The following is a 21175-nucleotide window of genomic DNA, read 5'->3' on the forward strand; positions in this document are numbered from 1 at the left end:
CCACATAATTCCATTTTTTAATTATAAAACAGAGTTCAGACTATATATTCCTATTGGATGAGTCAAAGGTTTAAACCATTTGTAAAATATGTGATAAACACACATCTGTGATCGCACATTCTACATTAATGCGCCAAGATGTTACCTTGCCTGGCTACTGTAAATAGCCTACAGTTAGGCCAATGAAATATATTGCTTGCTGGAAGATTTGTTTATTTTGATTATTAAAATGTACATTTGTCCATTGTCTCATAATGTTGTGTCCCCTGTTTTATAAAAGCAATATTATGATTAACTTACTAAACTTAAATTTTTGGTATTTTTACATTTGTATGTATATTTCTTTTTTTCTTTATCATAATGTCTAAACCTCTTGAACATCATAGCTAGTATTCTTGACTCGTCTAAATAAATAATGTGTAGTAATGATAGAGTACATCCTCTAGAGGACGCACGTCAGTATTCTGCAGTCTGGACTAATGACGTCATTGTCCCCGTGATCCGGAAGCTCTGCTGTTATTTCTTGTACACGTAGCTAGCAGTGTTGGCGGAGTCTCTGGTGTTTAACGGTGAGAGTAAAACTGCAACATTTACTGCACTACAGCTTCATATTTCAGCCTTATTACATGCTTACAGAGGTGTTTATAAAGTGTATGAATGGTGCTGACAGTGAGTGCGTCTGTCGCTGAGGTGTGACAGTGCTCGAGCTGTGCTAACTGAAATCTAACACAACAAACATTATTCATTCAGCACTGTTGAATCTTCATATTTAGGTAAACTTTCCCCAAGGTGCACGTAGAAGACTATAGAAATATCTAGTTTTATAAGATTGTCATTTGCCACCGACTTATTTTATGCTCTGTCTTTCCAGGCTGCTCGCAATGGCAGGGTTTGACAACTTCAACACAGACTTTTACCAGTCTAGTTACAGCGTAGATGACCAAAACCAAGGAGGATATGGCTACAGCAACACAGAAGACCCGTACAGCAAGTGCGTATCCACATTTATTTCTCTTTGCTAATTTAAAGGCCTGTTTCATTGTCAGATTAACCCTACCAACCACATTTGATTTAGAATAGCTATAGACAGTGATCAGAATAGGATAATGCATGCAAATCTGCATTATTTTCAGTGATGATGCATGGAAATCTCTCTATTTAAAGATGCGCTTAAAGTTGTTTTACTTATGTGAAACACAAAAGATGTTAGAAAGAATGTTAGCCTCGGTCACCATTCACTTTCACTGTATGAAAAAAAGATGCTATGAAAGTGAATGGTGACTGAGGCTAACATTCTGCCTAACAACTGTCTTTGTGTTCCACGGAAGAAAGAAAGTCATAGGGATTCTGATGGCATGATGGGGGTGAACTAATCCCTTTTAAAGTATGCATTATTCATATTTTCAGTATATACAGCAATCAGCCACAGCATTAAAACCACCTGCCTAATATTGTGTAGGTCCCCCTCGTGCCGCCAAAACAGCACCAACCCGCATCTCAGAATAGAATTCTGAGATGATATTCTTCTCAACACAATTGTACAGAGCGGTTATTTGAGTTACCGTAGACTTTGTCAGTTTGAACCAGTCTGGCCATTCTCTGTTGACCTCTCATCAACGAGGCATTTCCGTCCACAGAACTGCCGCTCACTGGATGTTTTTTATTTTTGGCACCATTCAGAGTAAATTCTAGAGACTGTTGTGCGTGAAAATCCCAGGAGATCAGCAGTTACAGAAATACACAAACCAGCCCATTTGGCATCAACAATCATCCATGCAATCAGCCAATCGTGTGGCAGCAGTGTAGTGCATAAAATCATGCAGATACAGGTCAGGAGCTTCAGTTAATGTTCACATCAACCATTAGAATGGGGAAAAAATGTGACCGTGGTATGATTGATGGTGCCAGATGGGCTGGTTTGAGTATTTCTGTAACTGCTGATCTCCTGGGATTTTCACGTACAACAGTCTCTAGAAGTTACTCTGAATGGTGCCAAAAATATTCCAGTGAGGGGCAGTTCTGTGAGCGGAAAAGCCTTGTTGATGAGAGAGGTCAACAGAGAATAGCCAGACTGGTTCAAACTGACAAAGTCTACGGTGACTCAGATAAGCGCTCTGTACAATTGTGGTGAGAAGAATAGCATTTCAGAATGCTATTCTGAGATGCAGGTTGGCACTGTTTTGGTGGCACGAGGGGGACCTACACAATATTAGACAGGTGGTTTTAATGTTGTGGTTGATTGGTTTATATATACTATATATAATTTATTTTTATTTTTTTTATGGTTTATCATGCCTTTGCTTAACCTAGTTTCTATAGGCCATAAATGTTGACTGTGAAACTACTTTAAACCTTTCCAACACCTCATCATGAGTATAAAGCTGTTTTCTTTCGGTCCCACAGGCCATATGGTCAAAATGATTACTCGCAGTCAATGGGCTACTCGGCGCCTCCAGGAATGATACCGCCTCAGCAGCCATACATGGGGCAGATCTACCAGCCCACACCAGCGTTTACACCCACCTCCTCACAGTCCATATACAGCAGCAGCTTTGAGGATGAGCCTCCGTTACTGGAGGGTAAGAGAGAAATTCTGTTCAATGGAGAATATGTGGCTGCTTGCATTATGGCTGGGTAATGCATTAAGGCCTTTCCTGTTGTCCTGTTGTAGTAATTTAATATACAGTATCTCACTTTAAAGGCCAAAACATACTCTACGCAAGTATGCCAATGCAGATGCTTCTAGCTACGCAAGCTCCATTTAGTGTATAGTTGCATTGCAAAACGTGTCAGACTGCAATTCATAACACAAGTATGCATTGCATTCTCAATGTTGCCACAGGGATGCTATAGCAAGAATAGTGTGAACTCTCTGCTTCTACGTTAAGTTTTCTCTTTCAAGTCAACTACTGTCATGGTGGAGCAAGCACAGCAAGTAATTAAAGTCAATAAGTTTATCACAACTTATCTGAATAATAATGCATCCAGTTTAATGGCAGACTTTTGAAGTAACTCTATCGCCCCCTTGAGTACTTGGTTTGTTACCGTCACACAGACACAAGAATGCATATTATGTACAACAGGATTGCACACTTGTAATGTGTTGGCAAATTAAATTTTTTATTTGCAAATGAAGCATCATAACTACTTGGTAGGCAGTCTAGACACTTAAAGGGATAGTTCACCCAAAAATGAAAATTCAGTCATTGTTTACTTGTTGTTATAACCCCATATGACTTTCTTTTTCTTAACACAGAGGGAGAATTTGTGAAAAACATTTTGTGCTCAGTGATGTCATACAATGGCAGTTTATGGTGACCACCTCTTCAAGCCTCAAAAGGACACAAAAGTATGATTCAGAAGTCTAATAAATTATTTTATGTGACTCGTGTCTTGTTCTGAAGAAATACGATAAGGTTTGGTGAGAAACAAACAGAAATCGAATGTATTATTTAGTAAAAATCTTCAACAACCGTTATTCCCCTGTGCGCGTTCATGAGACAGAGTGCACGCGAGCTTTAGAGCTCCCAGCACGAGAGCAACAGTAGTTACGCAGCACGTGCGAGACGGGGTGTTCAAGCGAAAACTTGTTTCATTACGCTTCAACAGGACCACCAGCGATATTAACAACAGAAAACACAACATACCTGCACACAAACCAGAGAACAGAATTTACAAAACATGTCTAAAGAGTTTGTACGCCAAACGACACACTGTCGATCGCTTGGTTTTCTGTATTTGGGGTCACGCCGGTAACCCTGTCCTATGAACTGGCACCTGTCCAAAATCATGCTGATAATATTATTTTTACTTGCTGGTTTATACTACTTGATTTTGGCTGAGAATAGTACACGTACTGACTGTTTTCGCGGAGGTCTGTTCAGGCAGAAGTCTGTTACACACACACACACACACACACACACACACACACACACACACACACACCTGGTTCAGTATAGAAAAGAGGTGACAGACATTCCTGGTCCCTCCGCCTTTCTCTCCGGTTCTGGGCATAGAAATGCATCTATTTTTCGACTACAAACTCTTCAGACATGTTTTGTAAATTCTGTTCTCTGGTTTGTGTGCAGCTGTGTTGTGTTTTTTGTTGTTAATATCACTGGTGATCCTGTTGAAGCATAACGAAACGGTTTTTCGCTTGAACGGCCCATCTACTACTGCTGTTGCTCACGTGCAGGGAGCTCTAAAGCTCGCGTGCAGTCTGTCTCATGAACGCACACAGGGGAACAACGGTTGTTGAAGATTTTTACTAAATAATACATTCGATTTCTGTTTGATTCTCACCAAACCTTATCGTATTTCTTCAGAACAAGACACGAGTCACATAAAATAATTTATTAGACTTCTGAATTATACTTTTGTGTCCTTTTGAAGCTTGAAGAGGTGGTCACCATAAACTGCCATTGTATGACATCAGTGAGCACAATTTTTTTCACAATTTCTCCCTTTGTGTTAAAAAAAAAAAAGAAAGTCATATGGGGTTGTAACAACACAGGGGTGAGTAAACAATGATTGAATTTTCATTTTTGGGTGAACTAATCCTTCAAGTGTACATGACGTGTCCTGCGGTGTGAAATTCAGTACTGTGTTTAAAACGATTATAAACAGCATTCTTTTTTTATTACTTATATACAGTGGCAAGAAAAAGTAAATGAACCCTTTGGAATTACCTGCATTTGTGTATACATCTGTCTTAAAATTCAGTTTGAGCTTCATCTAAGTTACAATAATTAACAAACCCAATCTGTTTTAACTAATAACACACAATGATTGTATTGTTCTTGTACAAATTGAATACATCATTCAAACATTCACAGTATAGGTTGGAAGAAGTATGTGAACCCCTAGGTTAATGACGTTAACAAAAGCTAATTAGAGTCAGGAGTTGGCAAACCTGGCATCCAATTAATGAAACGAGATTGGAGGTGTGGGTTTGAGGTAAAAAAATAAAACCTAGAGAGACAGCTAAAGACTTGAAGGAATCATTGGAACTTGTTTAACATCTCTGTTCATATGTCTGCTATAAGGAAAACATTAAACAGGCATGGTGTCCATGGCAGGGCGAACACGGGAAGCCGCTGCTTTCCAACAGAAACATTGCTGCGCGCCTGAAGTTTGCCAAAGACAAACTTGACACTCCACAACACTACTGGGCAAATGTTTTGTGGCCTGATGAAACTAAGGTTGAATTGTTTGGGAAGAACATGCAGCACTATGTATGGTGTAAAAAGGGCACCGCATACCAACATGAAAACATTATCCCAACTGTAAAGTACGGTGGAGGGAGTATCATGATTTAAGGGCTGTTTTGCTGCTTCAGAGCCTGGACCACTTGCCATCATCGAGGGGGAAAAATGAATTCAGAAGTTTATCAAGATATCCTACAGGATAATGTCAGGGTGGCTGTGCACCAGATAAAGCTCAGTAGAGGTTAAGTGATGCAGCAGGACAATGACCCTATACACTGAAGTAAATTCACTACAGAATGGTTTAAAAAAAAAAAAGATCCACCTTTTGGAGTGGCCCAGTCAGAGCCCAGACCTTAACCCAATAGAGATGCTGTGGAATGACCTCAAGAGATGCGTTGACACCAGATATCCTAAGAATATGGCTGAGCTGAAGCAGTTCTGTAAGGAAGAATGGTCCAAAATTTCTTGTGAACGTTGTGCAGGTCTAATCCGCAGCTACCGGAAACGCTTGGTTGAGGTTATTGCTGCCAAAGGAGGATCGACCAGTTATTAAATTCAAGGGTTCATTTACATTTTCCACAGCACTGTAAATGTTTACTGTTCAATGTTCAATAAAGACATGAACGATTATAATTGTTTGTGTGTTGCTAGCTTAAGCAAATTGTTTGTCTATACTTGTGACTTTGAAGATGTGATCACAATTAATTGCAATATCTTTATAAACATGAGTGGACAAAATATGCTTCATCCAGATGTATTTTTCAGTCACCCACACAAAACCTACCCTACCAACAGAGTTGAACAACAGAAAATTAACACAGCACAACTCAATTCAGATTATGTACAAAATATAGTAGTTGTAAGTGTTTTATGACAGGATTTATTCGCTGCTTTTTATGAAGTTTTGACAGACATGCAAAAAAGTCTGCACTGTCATTTACAATTGACAACTCAAAAATACATCAAAATACATCAAAAACTCCTTTTAGACCCTGTTCACAATTGTAACAGGTGGGATTAAATGGGTTAATGAAAGTGTAGATTACCAGCAGGGTTCCAGCAATGTCTCCAAGTTGTGCATTGTCTAGTGCACTATCAAACAGAGACACTGTGACAGAACCTTGGATACAGCAGCAGGGTTTCCGTTAGCCGGTAATCAGTACCGCCACTCCCTATACGCATATTACGCAGTCTGCGTAGGGCACCAGCTCCCTAGGGGGGCATGAGAAACTCCACTGGCTGCCCTTACTCGCACTTTATATGTTATTCAAGGACCCGGTAGCACTCGCGGAACACAGACGATCGCATCGCGCTCACACTTCCACTTCGCGCATCACAACTTTTGCCTCGCGCTCGCACCACGCCTCGCAGTGCAAGGCTGGTGTACAAATGGCAGCTGTCTTGCCAATGCAATGATGTTACAGAGTTCCAAGCTCTATCTGTGCTTTGTGGGCATGTTCTACTGCTGTGCTACATTGATAAAATTCTTGGCGCTGGTATCAGCACAATGTCTCCAACCATCTGTTTTCCTGACGGGAATGCATGTGATATTTAACGTGCAAACACCGCTATAATGCGTTAACTTCGACAGCACTAGTTCACATACTTTTTCTTGCCACTGTAAATTTAGAGACTACATGAAATAGAACTCAGCAGTTCACACAAAAAATAAAATACTCTCGTAATTTACCCTCATGTCTTTCCAAAACCGATGACTATTCTTTCTGCCTTGAAACATATGACGAAAAGTGTGGCAAATTGTCCACGCTGCTCTTTTTCATAAAATAATAAATAATTCATATAACAATAATAAAAGTAATCCATATACTTTATGCGCTAGATATTCTAAGTATTCTGGTAATGTAAGACACATTAACTAATATTGTTTTTCGTTATGATTTTGTCAATGTCTAGGGTGGAAGGGAAGATTTTAAGTGAACAATGATTGAAAGCTCGGTCTGTTCTCACACAGAGTAGTATGGACTTGATAGCCAAGTTTTAACTTGATAGCCCATAGTCAGCATCTACCTTCAGTCTATGGAAAAGAGCATCGTGAACATTCTGCAAAACATCTCCTTTTGTGTTCCTCCAAAGAAGAAAATGGGTGAACCATTTCTTTAACTGGTTAAAGTATGTTTAAAATGATAAATGATGAATGCTTGAATATATTTAGAGAACACTGTTTTTATTTTTTATTTTTATTTATTTTTTCAGAAATATGATGATCTTAGTCACACGTCTGTGATGTTTCAAGGGAGACTTTATGCAGATTTAGAGAGAAGTCAGTAATGCATGTTATTTTATGTCCTAAAGCCTAAACTTTACAAATGACTTTAAATCTAATAAGCTTTGCCTGAGACTGTTTTTACTACAAACCATGTCCTCGCATACTGATGTTAAGTAGTTCTTGTAAAGCCTACTTGCCCCAGTTCTTCAGAGCTGTGCTTAAAATGGAGCGGGAGTCATCAGACAGACGGCAGATAGATGGAGAAAGCCACTTAACTGATTGCTGGAGCTAGCTGTTGACATCCAGTGTAGACAGTGTTGGCATTTATCATCCAGCGCAATAAAGTTTGTGATTATTGTGAGCAGTTTGCACAGTCTCTTGTAGCATTTTGGATGTAAATGTCATAGTGTAAATGTTGAAATGGCAGCCTGGTTTAAGTCACTATTTAAACTTGTTTTAAAGACATTCCTAATCATGTAAAAGGTGATTTGTGTAATTTCTGCACTTAAACCCTTAACCAAGTATTACATTTCGGTGTGTCTTTTGCCATTTGTGCTACGGACATCAATGATACCACAAATCAAATTCACCACATTTCAGAAACTGCCCTGGCTGGATTGTTTTAATTTTGTTAATACTTTTTCTGAGGAAAGGCAAACATAAATGATGATGAAAGACAAAATATGAAATGCCATGGATCAATATTTACAGAGTAATCCATTATTTTTAAAATGGAAGTCAACTGAGTGACTCCAGCCATGTCTCCTAAGCAACCAAATTGGCCCGGTTGCTAGGGAGGGTAGAGTCACATGGGGTTAACTCCTCATGGTCGCTATAATGTGGTTCGTTCTCGGTGGGGCGCGTGGTGAGTTGAGCGTGGTTGCCGCGGTGGATGGTGTGAAGCCTCCACACGCGCTGTGTCTACGTGGCAATGCGCTCAACAAGCCACGTGATAAGATGCACGGGTTGACGGTCTCAGACGCGGAGGCAACTGGGATTCATCCTCCGCCACCCGGATTGAGGCGAATCACTACGCGACCACGAGGACTTAAAAGCACATTGGGAATTGGGCATTCCAAACTGGGAGAAAAAGGGTAAAAAAAAATAAATAAATAAAAATAAAATAAAATGGAAGTCAAAATGACATAAAATTAAAAATTAAAATCATTTGGAGCAACACTACAGGTAAAAAAAATAAAATAAATAAATAACCATTAAAAGGTGGCAGCATCATTATTTTTACTATTGGTAGTTATATTAATAAAATCAATTGACTTAAGCACCCCTTGTTGCATTGTATGCTATCATATTGTTTTTTTTTTTTTTTTTTTTTTTTTTTATATATAAAGGTACATTTTGTCTAGTTTCAACATTATTTGTTCTATAGACATTGGTTTTGTTGGACAAGAAAAACTAGTTTCATTCCATGTGACCCACATTTAGTTTTCGACCATTAAATATGGGTAGCTAAAATGTAAACATTTTTAGATGGAGCCACATTGAGACCCCCCATATCTCTGGGATTTAACCACATAGGGACTTAAAAAGGAAAATTAGTTCTGAACTAGAACCTATAAGGATATTAAGATATCTTTAATACTTCTGGAGTTATAGGCTCTCCAACTTTGGAAAAACAACACAAAAAAAGCATTTTTTTCCCTTGCAGTCCAAAAATGTGTGTTTTGTGTGTGTGTTGTAAAATGCAACAATGGGTGTTGAAGTCAACTGATTTTAGTTATAGACCTACCCATCTCTATGTAAAAATAAAATCAGGATGCTGCCACCTTTCTAAGGTTATTTATTTTATCTGTAGTTTTCTCCATAGGCGAAAATTGTCATTTTGACCCCCCTCTATAAGATAATAGATTACTCCGTAAATATTGATCCATGGTTTTAATCATCATTTATGCATTTCTTTCACCAGTATGAAAATTATCAAAACAAAATTTTTAGCCACAGACTTCTGGTTGAGTTATATCCCATAGACTTGCATTGAAGAAGGGGCCCGAGCCATATCTAGGCACCAGAATATCATAGAGACTTGTTAGTGGGCTTTTTTGAGTCGGGGCAATAAGCAACTACATAGCAACATGCTGAAGATCACTTAGGATACATTAGGAAACATAGTAAGACTCTGGCAACCACCCAGAACACCCAAGCTTTGTTTCAGTGAATTTTGCCCTATCAAGCATCACTTACGTTTTTGTAAAAATCTAGTTTCTCTTTGTCTTTGCAGAGCTGGGGATAAACTTTGATCACATCTGGCAGAAGACGTTGACCGTGCTGCATCCATTGAAGGCAGCAGATGGCAGTATAATGAACGAAACAGACCTGGCTGGTCCCATGGTGTTCTGTTTAGCCTTCGGGGCCACGCTACTCTTGGTAAGAGGCATGGCTGTTTTAAATATCTGATATTGTTAAACTTGAGCATTTTTTTTTCTTTTCTTACATTTTATTCATTTGATGGTTGTTTTTGTTTAAATTCTAGTTGTCTTAACAGAATTTTCATTTTTGGGTAACTCATTTCTTATCACCCTTACTTTTTTGGGTGAACTGTCCCTTTAAATCTGTGAAGATGATAAAGTGCAAACTGTCGATGTGTATCTCTTTCTCACTCTAGACGGGTAAGATCCAGTTTGGTTATGTGTATGGTATCAGTGCCATCGGGTGCCTTGGCATGTACTGCCTGCTCAACCTCATGAGTATGACGGGTGTGTCGTTTGGCTGTGTGGCCAGTGTTCTGGGTTACTGTCTGTTACCTATGATCATCCTGTCCAGTTTCGGTGTCCTCTTTTCCTTACAGTAAGTCGAGCCTTAATGGGATTGCCAGACTTTTGTCTGTTTTACACCTATGATCTTAATTGTTGAAGTACACCCCTGAGATTTTACAGAATGTTCTAACCTATCAATGAATAAAATGAATAATTAAAAGTAAAACTTTATATTTTTATGGTTTTAATTTTACACATTTTATTTCAGAAATTAATTTAATTAAGTTTTTATTATTAATAAAATGTTTTTTAAATAAAATGTATACAATTCTTTTTGTCTATAATTTTTTTTTAATTAATAAAAAGTACAAAAAATAAAAAGTAAATAAATGTATTTAGAAAAATTATAATTTAATTATAAAAAGAAATAAACTTATATGAATACAAATAATTTTATCAGCCTACAATTAATTATATGAATAAAATTTTTTTTATCAACTTAAAATTTCAGTAAAATCAGTATGGTTTTTTTTTTAACACGAATTTTTTTTATTTTTATTTATATATAAAAATAATTCTATTAAAAATAACATTATTTACTTACCAATAATGTAATAAACTTATATGAATAAAAATTATTAACTTTCATTTTATTTATAATTATTATTTATAAAAAATTAAATGTATATAAAAGTATTTAGAAGAATGTATAATAATAAAAAAAGATTAAATTAATTCACATTAAAAAGTAAATTTAAAAAATTACATTGGCTAAATTTACTAAATAATTCAGGGGAAACTTTTAAAAATGTATATATTCAAATTAGAGCTGTCATTTTAATGCGTTTATTCGGTGCGATTAATTATATAAAAAATAACTTGTTAAAAAAATTAACTCAATCAATAAAAGTAACATTTTAATTATCTGAATTATTATATTTACTATACATATGTATAATTATTTAAACATTATATATTGAATCATTTTTATTTGAGGATCTTTTTGGCAAATATTGATATGCAATTAATTATTTGTCATATATAATTAATTTGATGTATATAAAAATATAATGGATTGACAGGCCTAATTAAAATGTTCTATTAGGTCCATCACAACTTTTTTTTAATTGCATGAATAGCTTGTTTAAATTTTATTTTAATGCTTTTTTTATTTAAGATAGTTCATAATAAACTTTGCTATTACATATTACAATTTCACACAGTTTCCATCATGGACTAGTCATACTAAAAGGACAAAAAAAAAAAAAATCACCCTTTCATTTTTGTATCTTTTGGAAGCCACAATTCAAGGATTTTTTGCAGACTGTTTTCAGTTCTTTAAATTCATTAATTAATTGTTTAAATGTTATTTTAAAACTTTTAAAATTCACCTTGCTAATCTAGTAGCTTCCTGTGATTTTCAGGGGCATGATGGGTATCATTTTAACAGCTGCCATCATTGGCTGGTGCAGTCTTTCAGCCTCTAAGATCTTCATCTCAGCTTTGGCCATGGACGGGCAGCAGCTGCTAGTGGCATACCCCTGCGCCCTGCTCTATGGAGTCTTCGCCCTCATCTCTGTTTTCTGAACTCTGAATCTCTACATATACACACACACACACAACCCTTTATTTGAGGACTCCATCATTGAGCGTGTTTTTCATCTTCTGAGAGAATGTGGCATTAATTTTTCATGCTTTATTTTTGCTGGCCCTCCTACTCTTAGAAAGGTTTGTGCTTGTTATATAATGCAGGTTAATACTCATCACAGTATCCACTTATTCCCTTCAAAATAGTCTTTAATCAAGTCAGAAAAAAGTGTTTGCGTCAAAGAGAAGAATGTGTTATCAATGCGAAGAGCACGTTTCTCCTCCTACACAACGTTTTTAATGCTTTTGTTTTTTCATAGAGACATCTCACTCTAGAATGTCCTTTGCCAAGAAAACTCGTTTTTTCTTCACATTCCTGAATTACTGTTGATTGTTCAGCCTGTGTTCATTCGTACGCTTGGGTTAGTTAAGAGTGCCTACATCGTGAATACACACATTTTCAGCCATGTACTAGTTAAATTAAAAGGAAAGAAGAAAAAGCATGCTTTTTTTTTCTTTGAAACTGATAGCAGTCTGCAATAAATCCTTAAACTGTGGCTTACAAAAGATACAGACATTTTAACCGCTTTGTTAAACATGTCCGCAGGCTAGACTTTTGTATTTCTTGATTTATTCACATTAACACATTGATACAGGTTGCAGAGCCAATTTGAAATACTTCTTAAAGGGATAGTTCACCCAAAAATAAATTCTGTCATCATTTACTCAATCTCATGTTGTTCCAGACATCTCCTTTTTTGTGTTCCATTAAAGAAAGAACATCATATGGGGTTGGAACAACATAAAGGTGAGTAAATGATGACAGAATCTTACTTTTTGGGTGAACTATCCCTCCTAAAGCTTAAAGACTTATGTATACAAATCTAAACAAAGTCTCTCTTTCAAGTCACTGATCTGTGGATTGGCTTTTTTTGTTCATGTTAAGGAGCCACGACGAGTATATTTATATGCCATGTAACTTGTTTTGTATATTCAGAAGAGTACAAATGTTTCTATCAATTCTGTGTTGTGGAAAATCTGTGACCAACTGATGGGGTGTTTCACAGGTTTTAATCAAATAAAAATGCAAGTTTTGTTGGAATTTTCTTGTTGTGTTGGAAGAACCCACGCCCTTATCCTTGTAGCGTCAGTTAGTTTGGGTTATAACTTGCTCAGCCTCCAAAACAGCATTTGTAGTAAAGTTTTTCCTTGTTTTATTTTGAAAATTATTACAATATGACAAAAGTATTACATTTTTCATTAAAATAGTTTTGGTAAGTTTTAATTACATTATGAACATTTATCTCATAACTTATTACCTTTTGCTACAAAACATGACACTGACCACCCAGAAAATAATGTTAACCAATATACAAATTGTTATTTAGGCATTGTTTTATGCTACTGTATTGCAGCTTTTCTAAAATCTTGCCAATAGTCATTTATAAGGCTGGCAAATTAAAATTGCAATATATGTCGAATTAAAAAAAATAAATAAAAACAAATGAGCATTCAAATGCAAATCACGTGCATGCATGTTTTAGATGTGTGCCAAGTATTCACAATGACTTGGTGGTTTTTGGTCATTCCGTCTTGCTCTCTTATCAGCGTCTCATACCACAAGGGGCAGTTCACACAGAACCAGTTTTCTTCCCATCTGCGCTCTTTTGTTTTTATTAGGGCCGATTTACCATGTTAATTCAGTGTGATGAATTGTATTTAAAAATTATGCGTAAAAATAAAATAAAAAATGTCCCCGGAAAGGGGTCGTTGCATAATTTTAAAACCACTGGGGAACAGGCCCCACAAGAATTCATAAAGTGACCTCTTTTTTTCAAGGTGTGTCTGGGGGCATGAACTGGCTAAAATGTTTTATTATTATTATTATTTTTTAGGCAATATATTTTAAAATGTAAAGCCGTTTTTGTTAGTTATGTTCTTTGCAACAATACAACAGCAATACAGTAACAGTAATCTTTAAAATTCAGTTTTGGTCATTTGTATGTGAAAATTCAAATTTAGGTTCGCAGTCCTTTTGGCAGCCCTAGTATTTTAATGCAACCTAATTTAAATAGGACTTAAATATTGATCTGTTTCTGACAAACACCTATCATATCGCTTCTGAAGATCTTCTGGATCCATATGGATTACGTTTATGCTGCCTTTATGGAGACCTGAGTAGCTCAGCAAGTAATGGTGCTGTCTACCACACCTGGAGTCACAAGTTCAAATCTCAGGGTGTGCTGAGTGACACCAGTCAGGCTTCCTAAGCAACCAATTGGCTTGGTTGCTAGGGTGGGTAGTCACATTGGGTTAACCTCCTCATGGTCACTATAATGTGGCTCTCAGTGGGGTGTGTGGTTATGCGTGGATGCCACAGAGCCTCCACATGTACTAGGTCTCTGTGGTAACACACTCAGCAAGCCACATGATAAGATGCGCAGATTGATGGTCTCAGATGTAGAGGCAACTGAGATTCATCCTCCACTACCCAGATTGAGGTGGGTCACTACACCACCACGAGGACCAAACTGGGGAGAAAATCCCAAAAAAATAAAACAATGCTGCCTTTATGTGCTTTTTGGAGCTTCAAAGTTCTGCCCACTATTCACTTGCATTGTATGGACCTTCAGAGCTGAAATATTCTTCTAAAAATCTTCATTTGTGTTCAGCAGAAGAAAGAAATTCATACACATCTGGGATGGCATGAGGGTGAGTAAATTATGAGAGAATTTTCATTTTTGGGTGAACTATCCCTTTAAAGGTTAAAGCAATAATATAAAATATCATTACCACTGTGATATTGCAGCAAAGCTTGACTCCACGTACATAAATACTAATTCTGTCATCATTTACTCATCCTCATGCCACACTGTGGTCTGTGCTTTACAAGTAAGACCACATGTCTGATCACGTGGGATAAATCTTTTCCTTGCACAACAAAATGACAAGTCATATTTTGTCCTTTGAAGAGAGCCACAATCTACAGTCATACATGATACACAGGTAACGTTTAGTCTCCAAATACCACCGGTTCAGAGTATCTGGTCTAAATCTACATGAACACATGCTAATCATGAGTCTTTATTTCAGAGCTGTAACAGAAGAAAAAAATAATAATAATTCTATTCCGGGGATGCAAAATGTCCCAGAATTTGAATATATTCCCGATGCTTTCACACATACACATAAGTGCACTTGTTTATATGCATACTATGCAAAGAGAAGAAGAAACTGTTACACTCTCCTAAACCACTTTCTCATATGAATTATTAAGTCCGATTCATTTTAGTCAATCGGGTCGTTTAGACATGTCTATAAAGTTCTCATAAACCATCATCTCCCTCTCATATAATGCAATACGATTCTGGACCGTATTAAATGACGATTCATTTAAATTTCACACAGAATTCCCTCCGCATCATTTCACGTGTTCTTATTTGTTGCTGAATATTTAATTAAATGCTGCTGTTCACTACTATGGTTCAGATTAATTTATTAACATAATGGTGTTTATCTAAAAAAGATAATGCTTTAATGTAGCTGGCCCTACTGTTAATGGCCTGTAATGTACATAGCTTGTAATGTATGTTAGATGATTACATCTAATGTATCTAGATGTTATCTGTCCTCATCCTCCTTGACTTGTCTGCTGCTTTTGACACACTGAACCACAATATCCTCTTGTCCACCCTCTCTGACCTAGGCATTACAGGAACTGCGCTTGGATGTTTGAGTCTTACCTCACACGTAGATCTTTCAAGCTCTCCTGGAGAGGAGAGGTGTCCAAGTCACACCAGCTGACCACTGATGTTCCGCAGGGATCAGTGCTTGGACCCCTCCTCTACTCGATCTACACAACATCACTACATCATTAAGGAACATGGTTTTTTTCTACCACTGCTACGCAGATGATTCGCGTAGCAGTGTTGTTCCAGCTTGAGGACCCCACCATTTCTGCTCATATCTCTGCCTGCCTTTCAGAGATTTCGGCCTGGATGAAGGAATGTCACCTTCAGCTCAACCTGTCCTTGTGATCCTAGCCAACCTGTCAGTTGACCACAACCTCACTATTCATCTTGGTTCAACATCACTAATGCCAACCAGGACAGCTCTGAACCTGGGAGGTGTGGTAGATGACCAGCTTAACTTCAATGCCCACATCTCATTGACCGGCCAGTCTTGAAGGTTCACTCTTTAAAACATCAGGAAAATCAAACATTCCTGTCTGAATATGCTACACAGCTCCTGGTCCAAGCTCTGGTCATTTCAAGACTGGACTACTGTAATACTCTGTTGGCCGGCCTCCCAGCTAGCATGATTAAGCCACTGCAGATGGTCCAGAACTCAGCATCTGCCAAAGAGGGTTAACGTCCCCTCACTCCTGATTTCACTGGAATGAGCTTCCAACCTCCACACATCTGCTGAAACCATCTCAACATTCAAAAACCAGCTGAAAAAAATCTATTCCGCAAGCACTTAACCAATCCACACTAAAAGCACTTACTATTTAACAATATAAACAGATATTTAAATAAAAATAAATAAATAAATTAATTAATTAAAAAATTTATCTCTTGTCTCTTCTGCGCTAACGTCATTACTATTTCCACCACTTTTATCTTTTTTAAAGATTCACCCACGTTTCACTTCACAAATAAAATATTTTTTATGACTTTGACTTTGTTTGCCCGGAAGTTCAACTGTCCGTGATTAAAAGCAGTGGGCGCTGACTGTGGTATATTACCGCTAGCGCGTTTATTTAATTCACCGCAGAAACCATTGATTGACAAAGGCGTCGGCTGGGTTTTAAAGCCTTCGCATTTTTAGCCAGCTGTTGAACACTACTTATTCCTACCAGTAGGTGGTACTACTGTCACTCGGCAGGTTTCATCAAACCATCATTGTTTCAAAGAACTGATGAGGTAATATGCGTAACAAGATAATATCCACTGTTCAGCGAAATTGAGAATTATGCCTAACTTCTATGCTTAATAATAGTTCACAGTTCACAACGTGACCTGGTTGGTTTATAGTTTGAACTTTGACATTATTCTGGGGAAATTAATAAACATTATTCATTGAAATATGGTATACATGTGTCTATTAATACATGTACGCTATAACGGAACAATGAAATATGGTATAAAGGTTCCTATAAATACACGCACATTGTAACGGAACAATGAAATATGGTATAAATGTTTCTATAAATACATGTACATTATAACGGAACAATGAAATATGCTATAAATGTTTTTATAAATACGTACATTATAACGGAACAATGAAATATGCTATAAATGGGGGGCCTGGGTAGCTCAGCGAGTATTGACGTTGACTACCACCCCTGGAGTCGTGAGTTCGAATCCAGGGCGTGCTGAGTGACTCCAGCCAGGTCTCCTAAGCAACCATATTGGCCAGGTTGCTAGGGAGGGTAGAGTCACATGGGGTAACCTCCTCCTGGTTGCGATTAGTGGTTCTCGCTCTCAATGGGGCGCGTGGTAAGTTGCGCGTAGATCGCAGAGAGTAGCATGAGCCTCCACATGCTGTGAGTCTCCATGGTGTCATGCACAGCAAGCCACATGATAAGATGTGTGGATTGACTGTCTCAGAAGCAGAGACAACTGAGACTTGTCCTCTGCCACTTGGATTGAGATGAGTAACTGTGCCACCACGAGGACCAATTAAGTAGTGGGAATTGGGCATTCCAAATTGGGGAGAAAAAGGGTATAAAAAATGCTAGAAATGTTTCTATAAATACATACATTATACAGGAACAATGAAATATGCTATAAATATTTCTATAAATACATTTATATTGTAAAAGAACAATGAATTATGCTAGAAATGTTTCTATAAATACATGTACGCTATAACAGAACAATGAAAAATGCTAGAAATGTTTCTATAAATATATGTACACTGAAACGGAACAATGAAATATGCTATAAATGTTACTATAAATACATGTACACTATAACGGAACAATTAAATATGCTATAAATGTTTTTATAAATACATGTACGCTATAAAGGAACATTGAAATATGCTATAAATGCTTCTATAAATAGACGTACAATGTAACGGTACAATGAAATATGCTATACATATTTCTATATAAATACACATACATTATAACGGAACAATGAAATATGTTATAAATGTTTCTATAAATACACGTACATTATAATGGAACAATGAAATATGCTAAAACTGTTTCTATAAATACAGGTACGCTATAACGGAACAATGAAATATGCTATAAATGTTTCTATAAATACACGTACATTGTAACGGAACAATGAAATATGCAGAAAAAATTATATGCAGAGACTGAATAAGTAAATGTTTGATAACTTATACACAATAAAATTACTGATTTATTATTTTATTCAATTATATGCTGTTTTGCTGTAATTTCCAAATAAGGACAGACAGACAGACAGATAGATAGATAGATAGATAGATAGTACTATATACTGTATAGTTATGGATTATGTGCTAATCCCCTTCACTCCTTAAACTGCACACCACATGAGTCAGCGGGTTTGCATTCACATCTGCTCTCTCTCTGAAGACAGCTGGGAGGAAATTCCAGCTGATGTCACAACCGTGGTCTTCCTGCCAAGGGCCTGAGCCATTTCCTCTTGTAAAACCATCTCAGTTATTTTATGACACAGCAGATGGCAGTGTTGAGTCAGGCATCAGTCTCTTGGCAAGCTCTCGCTGGCGTGAGTGGGTTGTGCCTCCAGCAGAGGCTGCATAAGGTACCAGCTGGTGCCAGGAACTGTCCAAGAGCAGAACAGTCTTGCAGTAGAAGGGGGTATATTTTCAGTTTCATTTTTTGCATTTATCCAAAGCATTTACTCACCCTAATATTGTTTCCATATGACTATTTCTTCCGTGGAACACAAAAGGAGATGTTAGACATAATGTTGGGAATGACAGTTTCAGTCACCATTAACTTTTATGGGATATTTGACTTTTAAAAATGAATTGTTTATCATTCGTTCATCTTTCTGAGTAAGTGAATAAAGTGACATGCTAAAACAAGTGTCACAGGCCTTAGTCACTCACCAAATTGACGTCAACAGACATGTTCCAGTCGTTTAAATGAAAATGAAATTCAAAAAGTAGTAGTATACAGTATAAAGGCTACTGTGCAGTATTCAGTAAGTACTAAATTAATATTATACTAAGAGTATAGCCAAAGTGTTTGTGCCAATGTTGGACAGATTCTATTTATCAGAATCTCCAGTGACTTGGGTTTTCCAGATTTTAGATCTTAGACTGGTCTCAAGAACCTATTTACCTGCTAGATTATGTTTGAAGCTTCATAAAATTATTTTTCTAGCAATACTATCTAGGTCTGTCTATCGATTCAAATTTTTCATCAAATAAATAACATCATGTGCCAACTGGAGATATTATGTCTGTTTGTCCACACAATGCAAGTGAATGGTGTCCAAACTTTTAAACTCAAAATAGGACATAAAGGGCAGCATAGAAATAACACATATGACTCTAGTGGTTTAATCCATGTCTTCTGAAGTTATCCAGTCGATTTTGTGTGAGAACAGCCCAAAATGTAACTATATTTTCACTATAAAGCTTGACATCTGCAGTCTCCTTGGCGATCATGATTTCAAGCTAGATTGCACTGCATTGCGCCATCTAGCGCTCTGCATGTGTCAAGCACTAGGAAGTGTAATCGAGCTTGAAATTATGATCATGCCTAGAGACTGCAATGGCAAGATGTACAGTGAAAAAGGAGTTACAGTTTGGTCTGTTCTCACCCAAAACCACATAAATCGCTTCAGAAGACTTGGATTAAACCACTAGAGTTTTATGGATTACTTTTATGCTGCCATTATGTGTTTTTTGGAGCTTGAAAGTTCAGTCACCATTACTTTGCATTGTGTGGACAAACAGACATCATATCTCCATTAAAATATCTTCATTGTGTTCTGCGGAAGAAAGAAAGTCATATGAGTTTTAGACAGCATAAGAGTAAATTATGAGAGAATCATCATTTTTGGTTGAACTATCCCTTTAAGTAACTAGATATCAAATTGTAAATGTTTCTGTACACAAGTTAGTGGTTAGAAATGTGGGGAAATAATAAATATGAATTGCTTTGTGTCTGTGAGAAGTACGGGCCCAATAGCAATGAACGATTAGCTTCTGTGCGTGCACAGGGAGAGCTAGCGTTTGGCGGGAAATGCAGCCATTGGTATTCAGTGACGCAGGGCATTATGAATCTGTTAGCTGCCAGAACATGAATATTAAAGGCACCACTGTTACTTGAGCACTAAGTGTGACTTCTAACCGCGTCTGCTCTTCATTAAGCTAATTGTCGCACTTGTTGCATGGACTCTAAGTCGACATGGAACTCAATGAGTATCCGCTTTAGGACAATTGCCAGCCAGTGTGTGCGTGTGTCGGCCAGCTAAGGTGTTGTGATTGCCTATGTGAGAAAAATGTGATATATTTTATTCAAACAATAGCACCTAATTTCATTTGCTAAAACACAAGGGCTTCATATATAGTGTTTTTTTAATTTACCATGACGATGGTTGAAGGGATAGTTCACCCAAAAATGAAAAGTCTGTCATTATTTACTTACTCACTTGTTCTAAACATGTACGGAGTAAATTTTTTCTGTGAGTCTTCAGGCAGCTCTTTTCCAAAAAACGAAATAGACATTTCAATCTGTTGTAGGGCTGGGCGATAGGATGATGTAATCGAATACCGACCATATCTGACAAATATCCAGATGACGATTGCAACTCATTGACAGACGATGATCGACAATATCGTGAAATGACAAACCATGGAGCTGGGAGGTTGCCAAATACATAAAATCATAACCCTGACATCAGTGTTTGGTAAGTTACTCAGAAAAGTAATCCATTACAAATGACTAATTACTTCTTTAAAATGATACTCAACCTCATATTTAAAAAATAAAAAAATGACACTAGTAAACTGAAAATGGAGTTTTCAAACAATAACTGAATAGTTTGGATGTGGTCTAAGTCTGATGAACTTCACCTCTGTCAAATCCCTGAAGTTCATGTTTGTGGTCAGATAAAAAAGAAAAAAAAAAGAAAAAGAAAAAAATGCCATGTCACACCAGATTTGGTGTCACTAATGCAAAACACTATTGGTTCTTGCGTGTCGTAACTGAACACAAAACGTCAGTTCGAATATTTGGAACAAAGGGATATTTGATATTACTAAATAAAGACTTAAATTTTAGTCTGTTCCTCCTTGCTTTTATGGTGTTTTTGGTCCATTTAGAGTTTGACAGACAAGAACATTCATGTTTCATGGAAAAAAAATAGCAGCAAATGGGTTTGGAATAACATTAAGGTGAGTAAATGATGATATACTTTTCAGTTTTGGGTGAAATATTCCTTTAACAATCTGTGCTGATA

At 36.9% G+C, this 21175-nt stretch overlaps 1 protein-coding gene across 1 annotated transcript; it reads left to right on the forward strand.

Annotated features, from left to right (window-relative positions):
* The first annotated feature begins 479 nt into the window (after positions 1-479).
* Positions 480-12834, forward strand: LOC127429366 (protein YIPF5-like). Its single transcript, XM_051678358.1, has 6 exons — positions 480-569; positions 872-991; positions 2404-2579; positions 9671-9816; positions 10055-10236; positions 11570-12834. Exons 2-6 carry the CDS (start codon positions 882-884, stop codon positions 11730-11732), a joined length of 777 nt encoding a protein of 258 aa, XP_051534318.1. The 5' UTR covers positions 480-569; positions 872-881; the 3' UTR covers positions 11733-12834.
* The last annotated feature ends 8341 nt before the right edge of the window (positions 12835-21175 follow it).

This window comes from Myxocyprinus asiaticus, chromosome 38, assembly GCF_019703515.2.
Source record: "Myxocyprinus asiaticus isolate MX2 ecotype Aquarium Trade chromosome 38, UBuf_Myxa_2, whole genome shotgun sequence".
Classification (NCBI taxonomy): domain Eukaryota; kingdom Metazoa; phylum Chordata; class Actinopteri; order Cypriniformes; family Catostomidae; genus Myxocyprinus; species Myxocyprinus asiaticus.